The following is a 15283-nucleotide window of genomic DNA, read 5'->3' on the forward strand; positions in this document are numbered from 1 at the left end:
GGGGCGGTACCGGGGCGGTACCGGGGCGGTACCGGGGCGGTACCGGGGCGGTACCGGGGCGGTGTCTGCGCTCGCTGGTTGGAAAGGCCGCTGGGCTTGTCCGGCCCTTCCGGGTCCTCTGCCAGGCTCCGCTCCCCACCCCGCCGCAGGTGAGCCCCCGCCGCAGGTCCGACACCACGACCCTCGCCTGCCCCTGCCGGTCCCGGGCCGAGCGGCTGCCTCGTTATTTCTATTCGCATTAATGAAGCGGACGTGGGCCGTGTCATCTTTGGGTTATCCGTTCTTTTTGCCTCATAGATTTTCTCTCAAAGCAGGTAAGAAAGGAACATGGGAGTTCAAGGCCTGTGGAAGCTGATTGAATGCACCGGGAGAACCATAAACCCAGAAACGCTAGAAGGGAAAATTCTTGCTGTGGGTATCCTTTAAAAGTAAAGCTGGGGAGCCGAAGTTGTGAGGGAGATTATCTTAATTATTTCCCTTACTTATAAGTGATCATCTTTTCTTGTTGTGATTATGATGATTATTATTTTTATTAATTTTAAATTGACAACATTTTGGTAGGTGGATTTTATGCTTTATAGTATGTGGAATACTAAGCTCTTTCTGTTTTTATCGCTTGAAAAATAGGCTTTTCTGAATAGGTTCCTTACAAACGTGTTGGACTCTAGGATTTAATTTAATAAATGTGCTGCTCTCCATAGGACTGTAAGATGAAAAAATTTAAATACTTAAGAATCAGCTTTCCTATCCTGTATGCTTGGTTAAATGCTAGAAAGATGTGGAGGGAAATTAGCCTACGTTTATTTGTAAAAATAACTGGGGAGGTACTTGCTCCACAGTTACTTCCACTCTACTTTTTGTGCAGGGCAATAAGGGCAAGAATTTATTCTTCTCCAAAGTTCACAGCTATTTGGATAATTTTGGTTTCCATAAGCCAAGCCTGGAGCACTGGGCAAAAGCCACTCAATCAAATATGTGCACTTTATAGAAACTTAATGTAGTATACGTGTAAGAGAGCACATTTTTTCCTCTCAGCGGTTCTTTAAGATATCAGTATTTGGTTGAACCAAGCAATAAAGGGAGCCAGAGATCGTGGTGGTATTTCTGTACGGAATGCTCACCTCCTCACTCTGTTCCATCGACTCTGCAAGTTACTGTTTTTCCGAATTCGACCTGTCTTTGTTTTTGATGGAGAGGCACCTCTTCTGAAGAGACAAACCTTGGTAAGTGCCTTTACTGAGTCATTGCAATGCAAAATAGGGTGTGTGTCTGCTGATACTAAGGAGCCGTGTTCAATTTCCTTCCTACTGTTCTGCCTATGCTTCTGGTCTGTGAGGATGGAGGGCTTGAAGCCACTGCTGTGCAGGTGTCCTCTCCAGTCCCAGCCTGGGTTAGCTCTTGGAGCATGTGGCAGCTCTCTTTTGATAGAGGCAGGTTTGATTTGCATAGAAACCAGGTTGTGGAGAAGTAGAGGATGGCATAAGCTTGGATCATGCTCCAGAATGGACCTGAATGAACACTTGCGGCATTTGTACTCAGAAGCTGAAAGCTGTTCCCAAGTCCCACAGAGGAAACAGACGTAGATTTAGAGGATTTGAAGGCTATGACCTCAGTAGTGTAGGATGAGTTAGGAATAGCTCATAGGCTCAGCACACTGAATTTTAACAGTGATTCATTGGATGTGCATCTTCAGCATCTGGCAAAATCTTGTTGGTGTTAATCTTATTTTCACAGGCTAAGCGAAGACAAAGAAAGGAAGTTGCCATCAGTGATTCCAGGGAAACTACAGAGAAACTCTTGAAAACGCTTTTGAAGAGACACATTATCAAAACTGCTCTTGAGGGAAAAAGGCAAGAAAAAAATTATTTTTCCCTCGTTTGTAAGTGTCAGATAATTCTTTATGTAGCTGTTAATCACTGTGGGTTTTTTTTTCCTTTTCCCTAAGCGATGAAGTTTTGCCCAGTATTACACAAGTTCGAAGAGGAGAAATTGATGATATGTATGTATTGCCTGCTTTAGAAGATGAAGAGAAGAATAGGTAGGTAAAATTAAGAAAAATAGCTTAAACTAGGATAAAAGCATTAAACACATTTTTTGATGCTACTGAAAGACCTTTGATCTATGAGATTCTATAATATATGAAGTAGATTTTTAATTTATATTTTATTTCTGTTTCTTTTTGGAGAGTTTGTTTATAATTGTATACAGAACCCTTCTAGTTACTTATGGGAAAGTAACAGAAGAAGCTTTCAGCCCACAAATTAAATTTCTACACTGGATTCATGTTTAATGATGAAAGTTCTACCTCAGTCTCTGTGGCCATATCTGTACAACTAAATGGGACTGATTGTTCAAGCTTGTGTGACTGCTGCCTGTATGACTCTGGTTTGTGTCCCCTTGTTCAGAGCATTGACATGTTCAGCAGAAGCAGGCTTTGTTTGTGCTGTCAAATGTGACAAATAACACAAACTGAGAACATGAAGCTATGCGTTAGATTGCTCTATGTATATCTCTCTGTCTTTTCATGTACTTTAATCACTGACCATCAGGTAAGGATTTAAGCAGCATCAGTTGTCTCAATCTAGTTTTAGCTGACATAAGTCTGCCTTCTTGCTTTCTGCTCAGATCTTTTTGACCTGTGTATGGGTTTATAATGTGTGTTTGTATGTATATGTATATATATATGTGTGTGTGTATTTTTGTACTTACTACCAAAGCGATGATTAATGTCCTTTTGCTTAAAATAGGAACTTTATTTTCCTGGGTAAATATCTACACCTTTTGTTTTCTCTTTGTGATTTTTAGCTCGGAGGAGGAGGAAGAAAAAGAATGGCAAATGAGAGTGAGCCAAAAAAAGATGTTGCAAGTAAGTGCAACCTAATTGCCCTGTTACTGTGAACAGTCTTCTCATTCATGTGCTACGCTTAAAAGATAAACAAAAAGCTTAAAAAAGCTCAATTGTTTGGAGATATAGGTCTTACTATAGCATTGCCTCTCAAGCAAACAAGTTAACTTTTGGTACTCTAAGACTTCCTGATAATGAGGAAATATAAATGTAATTTCTCCACTAGGATACAACGGAAATTTTTTATGGTATCCTTTTTTTTCTTTTTACTACTTTCTCTGAACATATTGAGAAAAAATTGGTTTTTCTGATGATGTACATGACACGTATGCATTTATGCACATATGTATGCATATAAAAGACAGCATTTAACAAAATTCCTGTGCTTCTCCACATGTGATGCTGAAGCATTTCAGTCCTTGAGTTTTCACAGATAAATTCTGTATTTGCTTCTGATGTGCTCATAGGAAGAGGAGAAGAGAAATATATAACCTAAGGAGAAGACATAATGAGTAATAAAATTATCTCTGCTTTCATCAATAGAAAAAAAAAGAAAAAACTCTTGAAAATACTGTTTGTCTTTGAAGTAGTTCTCATTCAGAAGGAGAACCTCTTTAGAAAGATAAAATCAGACTAGCTGAGGCTATAGAACCTATTTCTGTGATTTATACTAAATATCTTTTTGTAAAAAGAATAAAACCAAGTTTCTCTGTATAATGTACATCAATAATTATGTACTTTACATTGTTTTATTATGTAGCAGTTATCTTTTTTTTCCCTTGTTTTCTTTACCATATAGGAAGTAGCAACAAAATTCTTAAGGTTTCTTTTTTGGTCTTGTTGTTTGGAATGATGGTCTAAATATTTTACTATTTTTGCTGTGCTGTAATATAAAATATATATTTTATGTTGTTTTCCATTTTTATAGGAACAGTTATGTGAAAATCCTTATTCTGTAGATATTGAATCAGAAGATTTCAACAAGCTGCCTCCAGAAGTAAAACATGAGATCTTGACTGATATTAAAGAACTTACAAAGCGAAGAAGAACGTTATTTGAAGCAATGCCAGAGGTAATATTTAAAATAGTTTTCAAGCCAACAGAATGGAGCTATTGCCATTAATGCAGATGAGGACTATGTAAGCGTGTCACATCTGGAAAGCTTTACTCCCTGGACTACTTAATAAGAGACGTTCTATTGAGGGGGAAAAAAATCCAGTGAGATAATGACTCTTAACAGCCTTATCTCTTGATTTCCACTAAAATTAGCAGGGCTAATTCAGTTTGGCAAGAATGGGAAAAAGCATGCTCTGTCTCATGCCTCATCAGCATTTTGCCCAAGATTTCAATTGCAAAAACAAGCTAGTGGTGTGGATAAACCAGGCAGAATGAACACAGCTAGGATTCCAAACCCTGAGGTCGTTAGGGGAGCTGGCAGCTGGGAAAAGGCTTTTGTAACTTAGGCAGATGTATTGCTGAAGCTGCTCAGAGACAAATGGAGAATCCTACAGTGCCACTTCTGCAGTTAGATTTGAAAGTACAATATATGTCAGATCAAATGATAGCTAAGAATCATCATTTTAAAATGGTCCACGTGTGGATTCTGTTTTAATTGCTTTCTTTTTTAAGATGGAAATGACCTCTGCAAGCCAACTAAGTTTTGTTGGTCACATAATTGAGATTTCATGTTTAACCAGCAGTCAGAACTACTGGTACCTTTTGGAATTGTTGTATGTTACCTGGATAGTATTGCTGTCGCTTGGGAGTGCAGCAGTCAGTAAAACACAAATGTTATGTGTTTAAAGGAACTCTTAAAAGAGTTTCCACACTCTTTAGAGTGTGGGAAATGAACTTGCTTAAAAGGGGCATTTTATTTCAATTGACTTGTTTGTTTTGTTTTGTTTCATTTTGTTTTGTTTTGAGGACTCCAATGAGTTTTCCCAGTACCAGCTTAGGGGCTTGCTTAAAAAAAGCAACCTCAATCGGTGCATAGAGAATGTGCAAAAAGAAATGAATCAACAGCACTCGGGTGAAATCCAAACACAATATGAAAATGAAGGTGGTTTTGTGAAAGAAGTGGAATCAAGGAGGGTGGTCTCTGAAGAGACTTCTCACTATATTCTGATAAAGGGTATGTCAGGTCTTAATTTTGTAAAACCTCTTGTTTGGAGTGTACACTCAGCAGCTGGCAGTTTAAAAAAAACCTGAATATTGTTTACGGGCGCATGTAGCCAATACTTTGTATGAAATGTGCATTACTATTGTACATAATTAACTGTGATCTGTAAACCTGTAGAAAAGTGGTTTATTAATCTTTATATAATGATGTTCATTATGTAAAATGGAATGTTATTATAAAGCAGTTTTTTACTAAAACAAAAAAAATCAACAAAAAACTTTCAGGTATTCAAGCAAAAGAAGCTATAAATAGAGACTTGGAAACTACTGCAGGACCCTCATCAAAAATGCTTGAATTGACTAAATTGAGTAAAATCAACGAATCTCCTGCTAATGCAAAGCTAGTTGCATCTGACAAGATGCGGACAGAGAAAGATAATAATGTGGCGACAGCACCACCCTCTCCTCGGACTTTGCTTGCTATCCAGGCAGCTATGGTAGAAAGCAGCTCAGAAGAAGAACTGGATACAGGACAACTGAATGTAGACCAATTTGTAACAGAGGAAGGCAGTGTGTCTCCAAGAACACTACGGGCAATTCAGCAAGCTCTGAGTGATGAGGATAAAAGGGAGGAAGTTGTTACTATTAGAACTGATGGAGTGCTACCAGAAAGATCAGAAGTGAAAGATTTTCTGCTTAGTAGCTCAGATGAGGAGGAGCAGATTCCTGAAGTTAAGGAGGGAAAAAACATACCTACAGCTACAGTTTGTTCATCAATCCAAGTGACTATGCATGGTGCTGAATTTGAACAGAAGAGTCAGAATTTGGAAGAAAATCATATTACACCCAAGGACACTGGTATATCCACAGCTGAAAATTACTCTTCTACTGACAATACTGAAAAAGGCAAAGAAGATGTAAGCAAAGAAGAAAATGGTTCAAAAAATTATATTGCACTCAAGGATACCAGTATATCCAGAGCTGAAAATTATTCATTTATTGACAATACTAGAAAAGACACAGAAGATTTAGACAAAGAAGAAAATGGTTCCAAAATGGACTTAAAGTCTTTGGAAGATAAGGATATGAATTTGTGTGTGCAGAAGCCAAGTTGTTCCTCTGTACAAACTAGTATAGGGGCTGTGATTCATGCTGCAACAACAGACCTTTCTAAAAATGAGAAAAACTTGAAAATTTCTGAAAATATAGAGGAAGTAATTTCGCAAACAGAAGAGAATGTGTCTGAGGTACAGAAGCATATTAGAGTTTTTCCAGAAGAAAGACATCCTGAGGAGGAAAGAGAAGGGATTTCACAGTCTGAAGACAGTGATTCTGATGGTATGTGCTTTTTAATTGTGTAAAAGGATAAAAAAATAGGAACTTAGCTTATTTGTAGTCATTTGAAGTTAACCTTTTCTCTTAGTGAGAAATGCTTTAAATACACCTATCCCTACACATATAGGAGGTGGGAAGAAAATCTGAGCTATGTTTTTCTCCTTGGTGTCACATTTTATCATTGAAACCTGAGTATAAAATACAAAAAGTCAGGAAAGCATGTTGTTGCGTACACTGAATTTAACTGGTATATTAGTGGTCAGCCACTTGGTTTGTGTAATTTCACAATCCTTATATCTAAGTCTGCATGTAGGAAAAAAAAACAACACTGCCCAAGCTAAAAATACGTTCAAGTGTCTATTTTCTCTTCATAGCGAGCTTTATTGAAGTGGATACTGAAATCAGTAATGAGGCTGAGTTTCCTACTAAATATGATGAAAAACTGGGTGATGAAACAGCACTTTCAGAAGTAGAGACAGGCAGACCTGATGTTGTCACACAGGAGCTGCTGAAGGAGTCTGATGAAGTGCAGTTGGGAAATGCTCAGAATGTTGAAAGACAAGCTGATGATAAAGATGCAGTGGATGAGTGGCAAGACATCAGTTTGGTAACTTGTTCTCCTTTTTTACTTGTTTTGAGCTAGTAATGGACTGCTTTGTCTCCAAGTAGTTGTTAAGGAAAACTATTGGACAGCTTTGTATTGTTTCATTGCTTTCTCATATATGTATCTAATTGTAGGGGAGCTGATTTTTGTTTAAAGATAGTTAATCATAATCTCCCTGAAATCAGAGGGAAACTTTAAGGGTTTAGCATGCTGATGAAAACCTATCCCTGGTACTTCATTAGAGAAGCTGTAACAACTTCTGAGTGTGAATTAATGGATCATATACTACTAGAATAATTATAGCCGGAGACTTAGTGCTGTACTTAACTAAGTATACCTGAATTGTTGAAATAATGAAAATCTTGGTTTATATTTTCAGGAAGAACTAGAAGAATTAGAAAGAGACCTTTCTACTGAGCAGAATATGCTTCAGTCTCAAAAACAGCAGCAGGAGCGTGTTGCTGCTTCTGTAACAGGACAGATGTTCTTGGAAAGCCAGGTAGTATTTGTTGAGTCATTTTGATTTGTTTCCCTCCTCCACCCCAGTAATTTACTCAAAAACTGTTAGTAATTTTTGTTAATTATAGGTCTCATTTTTTCCTCTAGTTAAGTGGGGAACATAATCTAGAATTGTGTAAATAGCACAAGTCTGTAAACCTAGTGCGTGTTGGATATTTAACTGAAGTTAAATAATGTATTCCATAAAAGCAAAAATACGTCAAAATACATGTATATCAAAACACTATCCAAAGAATGATTAGTCTACCCACTGTTTCCTGCTTGATATGAATGTTTCTCATATGCTTTCAACTATTTTCTAAGCTAAAGTGATGACCAATTTTTTTTAAATATTTTTTTTTTTTCGTTTGACCTACGTCTTTCTTTCATGGAGCCCACATAAATGTAATGCATGGAATTTTCTCCTTGCTGTGGAAAACACAGTACTTAAGTATGCTTGTTAATTAAGATAGCAGGTTCTTAAACTCTGTGGTAATAGGGTGCTCAAGTAGTGCTTGACTTATGTGGAACTATCTGCCTGAGATAAGTGCAATTTCCCCCTTGACTTAACTGTGCTTGGCACTTTTTAGGGGAAATTAAGATTTGCTGCCAAATATTAAATACATCCCAAGTGTGAATCTAGCAGCTCCAAGTCAAGCAGAAGTATAATAGAAGTTAATTCTTTAGATGAATTGTTGCTTTCCCTCCATCCTACAGGAGCTTCTGCGTCTGTTCGGCATTCCATATATTGAAGCTCCGATGGAAGCAGAGGCACAGTGTGCTATATTGGACCTTACTGATCAGACCTCCGGGACAATCACCGATGACAGTGATGTTTGGTTATTTGGCGCACGACATGTTTATAAAAATTTCTTCAGCCAGAACAAATATGTAGAATATTATCAGTATATTGATTTGCAAAACGAGCTAGGTAAGCTTCAGGTATTGGTTTGTTAAACACAGTCTTTAATAAGACAGCGCTGCCATCTGTCTCTTTGAAATTGTATTTTCTACAGAATTTTGTGTGTCTATTATTACAATGCCTGTTCTTTGGAGAGTCTCTAAAGCCGTTCAGTTAGGTTGCTGTTTTTACTGCCAACTGACCACCCTGAATATACAAACTCCTGCATTTCATAAACTGAGTTAATGTGATGACCATCAAGGCTGGAGATATGAACTATGATATCAGTTCCTGGGTAAATGTTAGCATGACTTTCCTGATGTGGTGGGAAAATTATATTCTGATGTCATCAAATTTATAGTCTTCTGGAAATGGAAGTTAGCTTTGGGCATACTGACACATAATGTGTTAAAAGAGGATCAGAAATATGTGTATGCTATGTAAAACATTTTTCATTTAGTTAACACTGACAGATTTTTTCTTTCAGATTACTCTTCAACCAGTCTAATCAAATTGTTGCTAATTTTGTTGAACTACTAAACTTCAGTGTCACATAGTGTATTAGGGAAAATATGAGCCGAGTTAAACTTGTTATTATGTCTTTTTCTAGCAGAATTCTTAAAATCAGTTTTGACATTTTCAAATTTGAGAGGCTATAGACTTTGAAGTAATATTTTAATGTCTTCAGCATGTAACATTTCATAACATTTTTATGTGGTGAAAAATATATCTTTGGTTTCTTCTTCCAGCAAATTGAATGGAATATTTTTCCCCTACTGAAGTATGCTACTGTAGCTTACTTGGAAAGAATTGCTGTAAAAACATGTGTGTGATTTTTAACTGTTATTAATGTAATAAGCCAGAGCTTTTATTTATTTATTGGGGAAAAATAGTCACCATCGGTCTTCATGTCACATTCCTCTGCAGCCTTGTACTTCTTTCCCATGCGTTGTGCAATTCTTCTTTCTTAGTTCTGTTCTTGATAGTTATCCTGACTAGCATGATGATGATCTTGCTTTGTGTGTTTAGAATCACATCCCTCCTTTACTGCATTGAATTTTTTTAAAATTATTTTTTATTTAAATCTAAATTATTGAAGCCGGTCACTAAAAATCAGTCTGGTTGCCTCAAACCTCATATCAAGTAGAAGTGGTTGACTGAATTTTTCCTTCTTTCTGACTGTTCCACAGGCTCTTCTGGCCTACTTAGTAACTGCACCAGCACAGAACAAAAGGCTCCCAGTTGGGGAACACTTTTAAGAAGCAGAGGCATTGATATTATGGGCTAGAATTCAAACAGAATGTTTTTATTTAAACATTTTTTAATTAAAGAGTTATTAAATTTGGGTCCGCATTAGATGGGAACAGGACAGTAATTGGATAAAATAAATGTAAAAAAAAAAAAATCTCTTATCAACCCTGAATTTCCCAAAGGTTTTGACATTAGACAGTCATTTAGGTTGGAAAAGACCTCTGAGGTCATCAAGTCCAGCCTTTGACTGATCACCGTCTTATCAACTAGACTGTGGCACTGAGTGACACATCCAGTTGTTTCTTGAACACCTCCAGGGGTGGTGAATCCACCACCTCCCCAGGCAGCCCATTCCAATGTTTAACAACCCTTTCTGTGAAAAAATTCCTCCTGATGTCCATTGTAACAGTTTAATTTTGGCAAGATGTATTTGCCTAGTTAGCACAACTATTGGTGCTTGACCTAGCAGGAGCATATTTGCAGTGCACTAGAATATAATTAAGCAAATTCTGATGTTGAACTAAATATAATTTTACAGAGTATATACCTTTGCATTCCTTTTGGGTTTTGCCTTTCAGATAATATTTTTTAATTTGTAAGAGAATAAATGCTGAATCCACTGGTTTTATTTGGTTTATGCACTTTCTTTTACAGGGTTGGATAGAAGCAAGCTAATTAATTTGGCATACTTGCTTGGAAGTGACTACACTGAGGGCATCCCAAATGTTGGCTTCGTAACAGCGATGGAGATTTTAAATGAATTTCCTGGGCATGGCTTAGAACCACTCTTAAAATTTGCGTATGCTTCATTCTATTTTGCTCTTTTGTCTCTCCGTATGAATTTTCATTCATTATGAAAATGAATATGCTTTTCTGCTGCTTAAGCATGCACCAAGACATGTGACCATCTTTGACCATCATTAAGGAGACTAAGCTGTAAAACATGTGTCTCCATTATATCACTATTTGAAATGATAGATAAATAAGGTGACATGTTGATACAGCGATTACAATGAGTGAGCAATTACAGTGAAGTAGAACAGCTGTAAAACTGTGTGACTGCCTCAGAGTTCATTGCAGAGCTGGATCCATAATGGAGCAGAGGTTTATTCTGCCTGAGTTTGTCAGAAGTTGCTATAGCTTGTTCATAGAGAAAAGAGAATGGATGACCTGGAAAGAGACAGACAGGTAGGCTGTGGGGAAGAACAAGATTTGAAGAGGGCCAAGGCGGTTGTATTTGCAAAGGCAAGGATGGTTAGACAGTTTGTTTTTTTGTTTGAGTTTTTTGTTTGTTTTGTTTTGTTGGGGTTGGTTTGGTTTGGGTTTTTTTTTGTTTTCTTTTTTTTCTCCTTTCATACCAAAAAAATCTCCAAAAACGATCCTTGTATGTGGAAGTGAGGCTGAAGTTAGGGTCTTCTGTTTAGCAACTTATGGGGAATCCAGGTGATGTTTACTACTGTGGCTTACAATGGCTGCGTTTAATGTGTGTGTTTTGTCTTTTCTGCTTTCAGATTATTTATCACTTTGACCGTCCTTTATTTAGAAATTTTCTACCTCATCCCTTGTAGCAGCTGAAGTAGAGAGGCTATTGAAATTAGCATGGTGGCTCTTGATATTTCAAATTATATGTTATGGAGGCAAATTAATAATCTCTGTTTTTCAGTGAGTGGTGGAATGAGGCTCAGAAGAATAAGAAATTGAGACCTAATCCACATGATACCAAGGTCAAGAAGAAACTGCGGGAGCTGCAGCTTTCTTCAGGTTTCCCAAATCCAGCAGTGGCAGAAGCATACCTGAAGCCTGTGGTGGATGAGACAAGGAGTTCGTTCACCTGGGGAAAGCCTGACTTAGAGCAGATCAGAGAATATCCTTTTACTGTATGATAGGACTTGTTAGGTAAAAGTACTCAAAGTTCATGAAGTGAGTCAGTAATGGAGTGGCAAGTTCTTAACATCTCTTGGGTGTGAGGGGCCCCCAGCCCTGTCTGCATGCGCTTTCCTAAAATGACACCAGCTCTGGAATGGAAGGGAATGCAGCCATGCTTGTGTGGTACTCAAGGCTGCTCTGCCCTCCTAGAGAGTGGGCTGCTTTGCTTTGTGTGGAAAGAGAATCTTGTAGTTGGCCTAACTAATTTGTTTTGATCCTCCTGCTTTTGTAACTGTCCTGTGCCTGTTTCTAGACTTAGAGTGAGTGGGATTGTTTGCACACTCCTGGTGTATGTTTACCATTTTTCATGAATAAGTCTCAAAGCCTAATCAGAAATGGTGTTTCAGTCTGCACTTTATCCTTAGTTATTCCCTGCATTTCTTCCAATAATGTCATTTTTTGAATCTGTTGCAGTCTGAGCTGCAGTGGATTGTTGAAAAGTAGATGGCAATGCATGCAGAGCTAATAGTATTTTAAACAATAAATAGAATTTCCAGCGTGTGCAAGCATAAAAATAAGGTTTATTTATAGGTATTTTGTCTTATGGCAATACTGTATAGCCAAAATGAGTTCTGTCTTAACTGAAACATGCTTTTGGAAGTGTTGATATTAGAGCAAAGGTTCTGCAACTATTGGAGATGTAACAGTGTGATTTGTGATGCATAGTGTAATACTGGAACCGTCCACATAAGCCAGCTGTTATAACTTAGAGTCTTTTCTCTAGTTTTGTAGTAGAAAAACTTTTGAACTGGAGCAACTTTCCACCAGACATTGTTTGCTTGAGGAATTTTCATTTTATGTGTTTACAGAATAGTATTAATAGCCATTTTGTAAAGTTCCTTGACTTTCTGCACGTTCTGTAAGGATCACTTTGGCTGGAGTACAGCAAAGATAGATGGAATCCTTTTGCCTGTGATGAAACAGCTGAATGTGCAGCAGGTAAAGTATAAAACCTATAGTTTAAGGGCAACTGGAAAGTTGTGAGAAGCATTTTAAAATTAAGAGCAAGGATTTAAACTAAAATATGTTTCTCAAAAACTAGGCTTTGGTCATATGTTTTATAATCTTTATGTATATATATTTAAGTCGTTAAAGGTACTTCTCCAGACTTCATTTCTGTATGATTTGAGTGTGCTGTGAGGGACTCTACATAATTTCAATTGTTGGTCTCAAATTTTATTATCTATCAAGCACCTATCTCAAGTCCAGGCTGCTGTTTCTTCTGGATGTAGCTGATGCTACAGGTACCTCAAGCAACTTTAGTAATTTTAAAAGACAGTGTGCTGTCTCTAAAAAGTATTTACAAAAATGCCCCTAAGGTTTTGGTGAAGTGATACTGCCTATTTGATGCCATACATATCCTTTGAGGAGGAGTGCAGGCTCAACTGTTGAGCAAGTGCCCATTAATAATATTAGTCTAATTTCCAAATAAATGTTCTGTCAACTTTAATAAAAGCTGAAAGGGAATAGTGATGCATACTGTGAAAACTGTCAAAGTCAGTTGTAAAATTGATCACCCAATCTCAGGCTGTTTTCTCCTTTTGTCATATACAAGGTAGATACATTGTCTAAACCAGTGTTCTAGGTTCTCTATATCAGCCAAAGATTGAAAGGTACCAAACCCTGTGGTTAAATAGATATACTTTCAGGTTGACTGGAGCATCCTTTGGAAGCGTCTATTTCTCTTAGACAATTTTAGGGAAAATATAGAGGACTAGCTTAGTCTCCACAATAAGCCTAGCTGTGGTTGAATAGCACAGATTCATCCTGTATGACTACTTCTGGTTCTACTCTTTGGAATTATACTGTAGCAGCATGTGGTACAGTGAACTTGAGTCAAATGACTGTGTGTTGCACTTGCAGGCACAAATGTGAAGTGCACTTACAACATTTACTTAGTAAACATTCTGCTGTTTTAACAGCTTGAAGCTAAGGATGTGTTTGTAAGGACATCCTCAAGAGCACTACAGAAGTTCTCTGTATTAGGGTTGAAAATAGCAACATATGTCTAATCATCATCAGCACAATGTTTATGAATTTCACTGGAAGTTGCTAATTATTTGGTTTCTGTAAAGGTTCTTGTTGTATAATTTATAATAAGGTATAGGTATTAGTTAATAATGCATCTTATTGTTCACATCTGTGTGCACATGTGTTAATTTCATTAGTCATTTGTCCTGCTTTAGTTTTGGATGGCTTATAGTATAGCTGAGGTAACAACTGAATTCCTATCCTATTCAAAGGTGTTTTTCTGTTTTATTTTTGATAGACTCAGCTTCGAATTGATTCATTCTTCAGACTAGAGCAACATGAAAAACTAGCTATTAAAAGTCAGAGACTGCGCAGAGCTGTGACTTGCCTGAAGAGAAAGGAAAAAGAAGCAGACAATGAAATTCAGGAGACCACTGCTGTTACAGAGATGGAACTTGAACAGCATGAGAAAACAAAAGGGGAAGGTACCACAGGCTGCACAAATCTAGCTGTGGCAACAAAAGCCCAGAGGGGAAAGAGAAGAAAACACTCAGATTCCAGAAAAGAATGTTTATATGGAGGTGGTTTTATTGGAAATTTGCATCTTTCAGAACCTTCTAGTGACTCCTCAGAGGAATCAGAAAATAGAGATTTAGGCAAGAGCAAAAGGAGGAAAAACACCTCTACGGTAGAGACTGCAGACCATAAAGAGAAAAAGGGATGCAGTAGCTCAAGTGATGAGGATGAAGACCTGGGAAATGTAGTCATGGTGACTGCCAAACCTGTGTTTGAGGGCAGAAAAAACAAATCACGGGGCAAGAGAGGAATAAGAAAGAAAAAGCCTTAAAGAAAAAAAGTAATAAAAAGGGCAGACTCTGTGGGGTTTATGATTTAAACTTTGTAAATATTCTAATGAATTTTTGATAAAATATAATAAATTATCTCTATTTATTATGTATTTGTCATGCATTTTCTGTTCAGACCTTAAATAGAAGGGATTCTAAACAATGAAAAAACTAATTTTAGGACATTTACTCATAAAGACCTAGATTGAACTTGATATAAGTTTTCTGGATTCAGATTTTAAAATTGAGCCAATACGTAGTGTCCAGTCATTTACATTCTGAGTTAATTGTTAAAATCACCTGCAATCTGTTTCTTCCTTAACTTAGAACTTAAATGAAATTTTGAAAACTACCTGGGTGATTTCTAGGTGTTACGAGAAGGAAAATAAGTTCAATTAGTTTTGTTTTTCTTTTCCCTTCACTAAGCCTGTCTTGAAAGTAATGTTGTTTATTGAAGAGAGATTAAGCAAACTATCATAAAATCTCAAGGAAAAACACAGTACAGTAAGTCCTTACATAATCTGATGAGCAGTAATTGTTTATGTTCTGAATGTAAATGTCATGTTTCTAGATTTGGATTTCCATGACCATGTCGAAAGACTGTTTGAAAAAGTGTTCAGAGGTACCCACTGGTTGTAGCACTCACATCAGATTAATTTGTGAGAGACAATGTTTTGGGCTCAGACTTCTCACACTCCTCACCTCTTTGAATGATTTTAGAATTTATTTCTACCTCCTGTGGATTAAGGAGGAAAAGTACAGTCTTACTTTTGTTCTCACATTACATTTTAGTCCTTCTTGCCTTTTTTTTGTCTTCTCATTTGATATTTCTACTGTGTTTCTCATTGTTTCATTGTTAGAAATCCAGGTCCATATATTTAAGTTTTGTATTAGACATTATCCTCCCCTAAAAGGATGAAGGATTGATGTGAACTGGGTGCAGTTTGGCTCTCACAGTTGCAGAGAGTCTAATACTTCATGTATAGTTT

The 15283-nt window shown here is 37.1% G+C and overlaps 1 protein-coding gene across 3 annotated transcripts; it reads left to right on the forward strand.

Moving 5' to 3' along the window:
• Positions 1 to 43: 43 nt before the first annotated feature.
• LOC113963527 (DNA repair protein complementing XP-G cells-like) lies at positions 44 to 14407 on the forward strand. 3 transcript variants are annotated; one of them, XM_027674708.1, is made up of 16 exons: positions 44 to 149; positions 315 to 415; positions 1048 to 1223; positions 1735 to 1850; positions 1946 to 2038; positions 2806 to 2866; positions 3774 to 3917; positions 4769 to 4976; positions 5249 to 6301; positions 6673 to 6905; positions 7282 to 7401; positions 8118 to 8331; positions 10207 to 10351; positions 11216 to 11417; positions 12334 to 12417; positions 13748 to 14407. In XM_027674708.1, exons 2-16 carry the CDS (start codon positions 328 to 330, stop codon positions 14294 to 14296), a joined length of 3486 nt encoding a protein of 1161 aa, XP_027530509.1. In that variant the 5' UTR covers positions 44 to 149; positions 315 to 327; the 3' UTR covers positions 14297 to 14407. The 3 variants fall into 3 exon arrangements, with proteins under 3 accessions (XP_027530509.1, XP_027530510.1, XP_027530511.1); XM_027674709.1 differs by having other exon boundaries at positions 72 to 149; positions 312 to 415; XM_027674710.1 differs by having other exon boundaries at positions 148 to 166.
• The last annotated feature ends 876 nt before the right edge of the window (positions 14408 to 15283 follow it).

Source organism: Neopelma chrysocephalum, unplaced genomic scaffold, assembly GCF_003984885.1.
Source record: "Neopelma chrysocephalum unplaced genomic scaffold, ASM398488v2 Primary Assembly neopelma1_25, whole genome shotgun sequence".
In the NCBI taxonomy this organism is placed as follows: domain Eukaryota; kingdom Metazoa; phylum Chordata; class Aves; order Passeriformes; family Pipridae; genus Neopelma; species Neopelma chrysocephalum.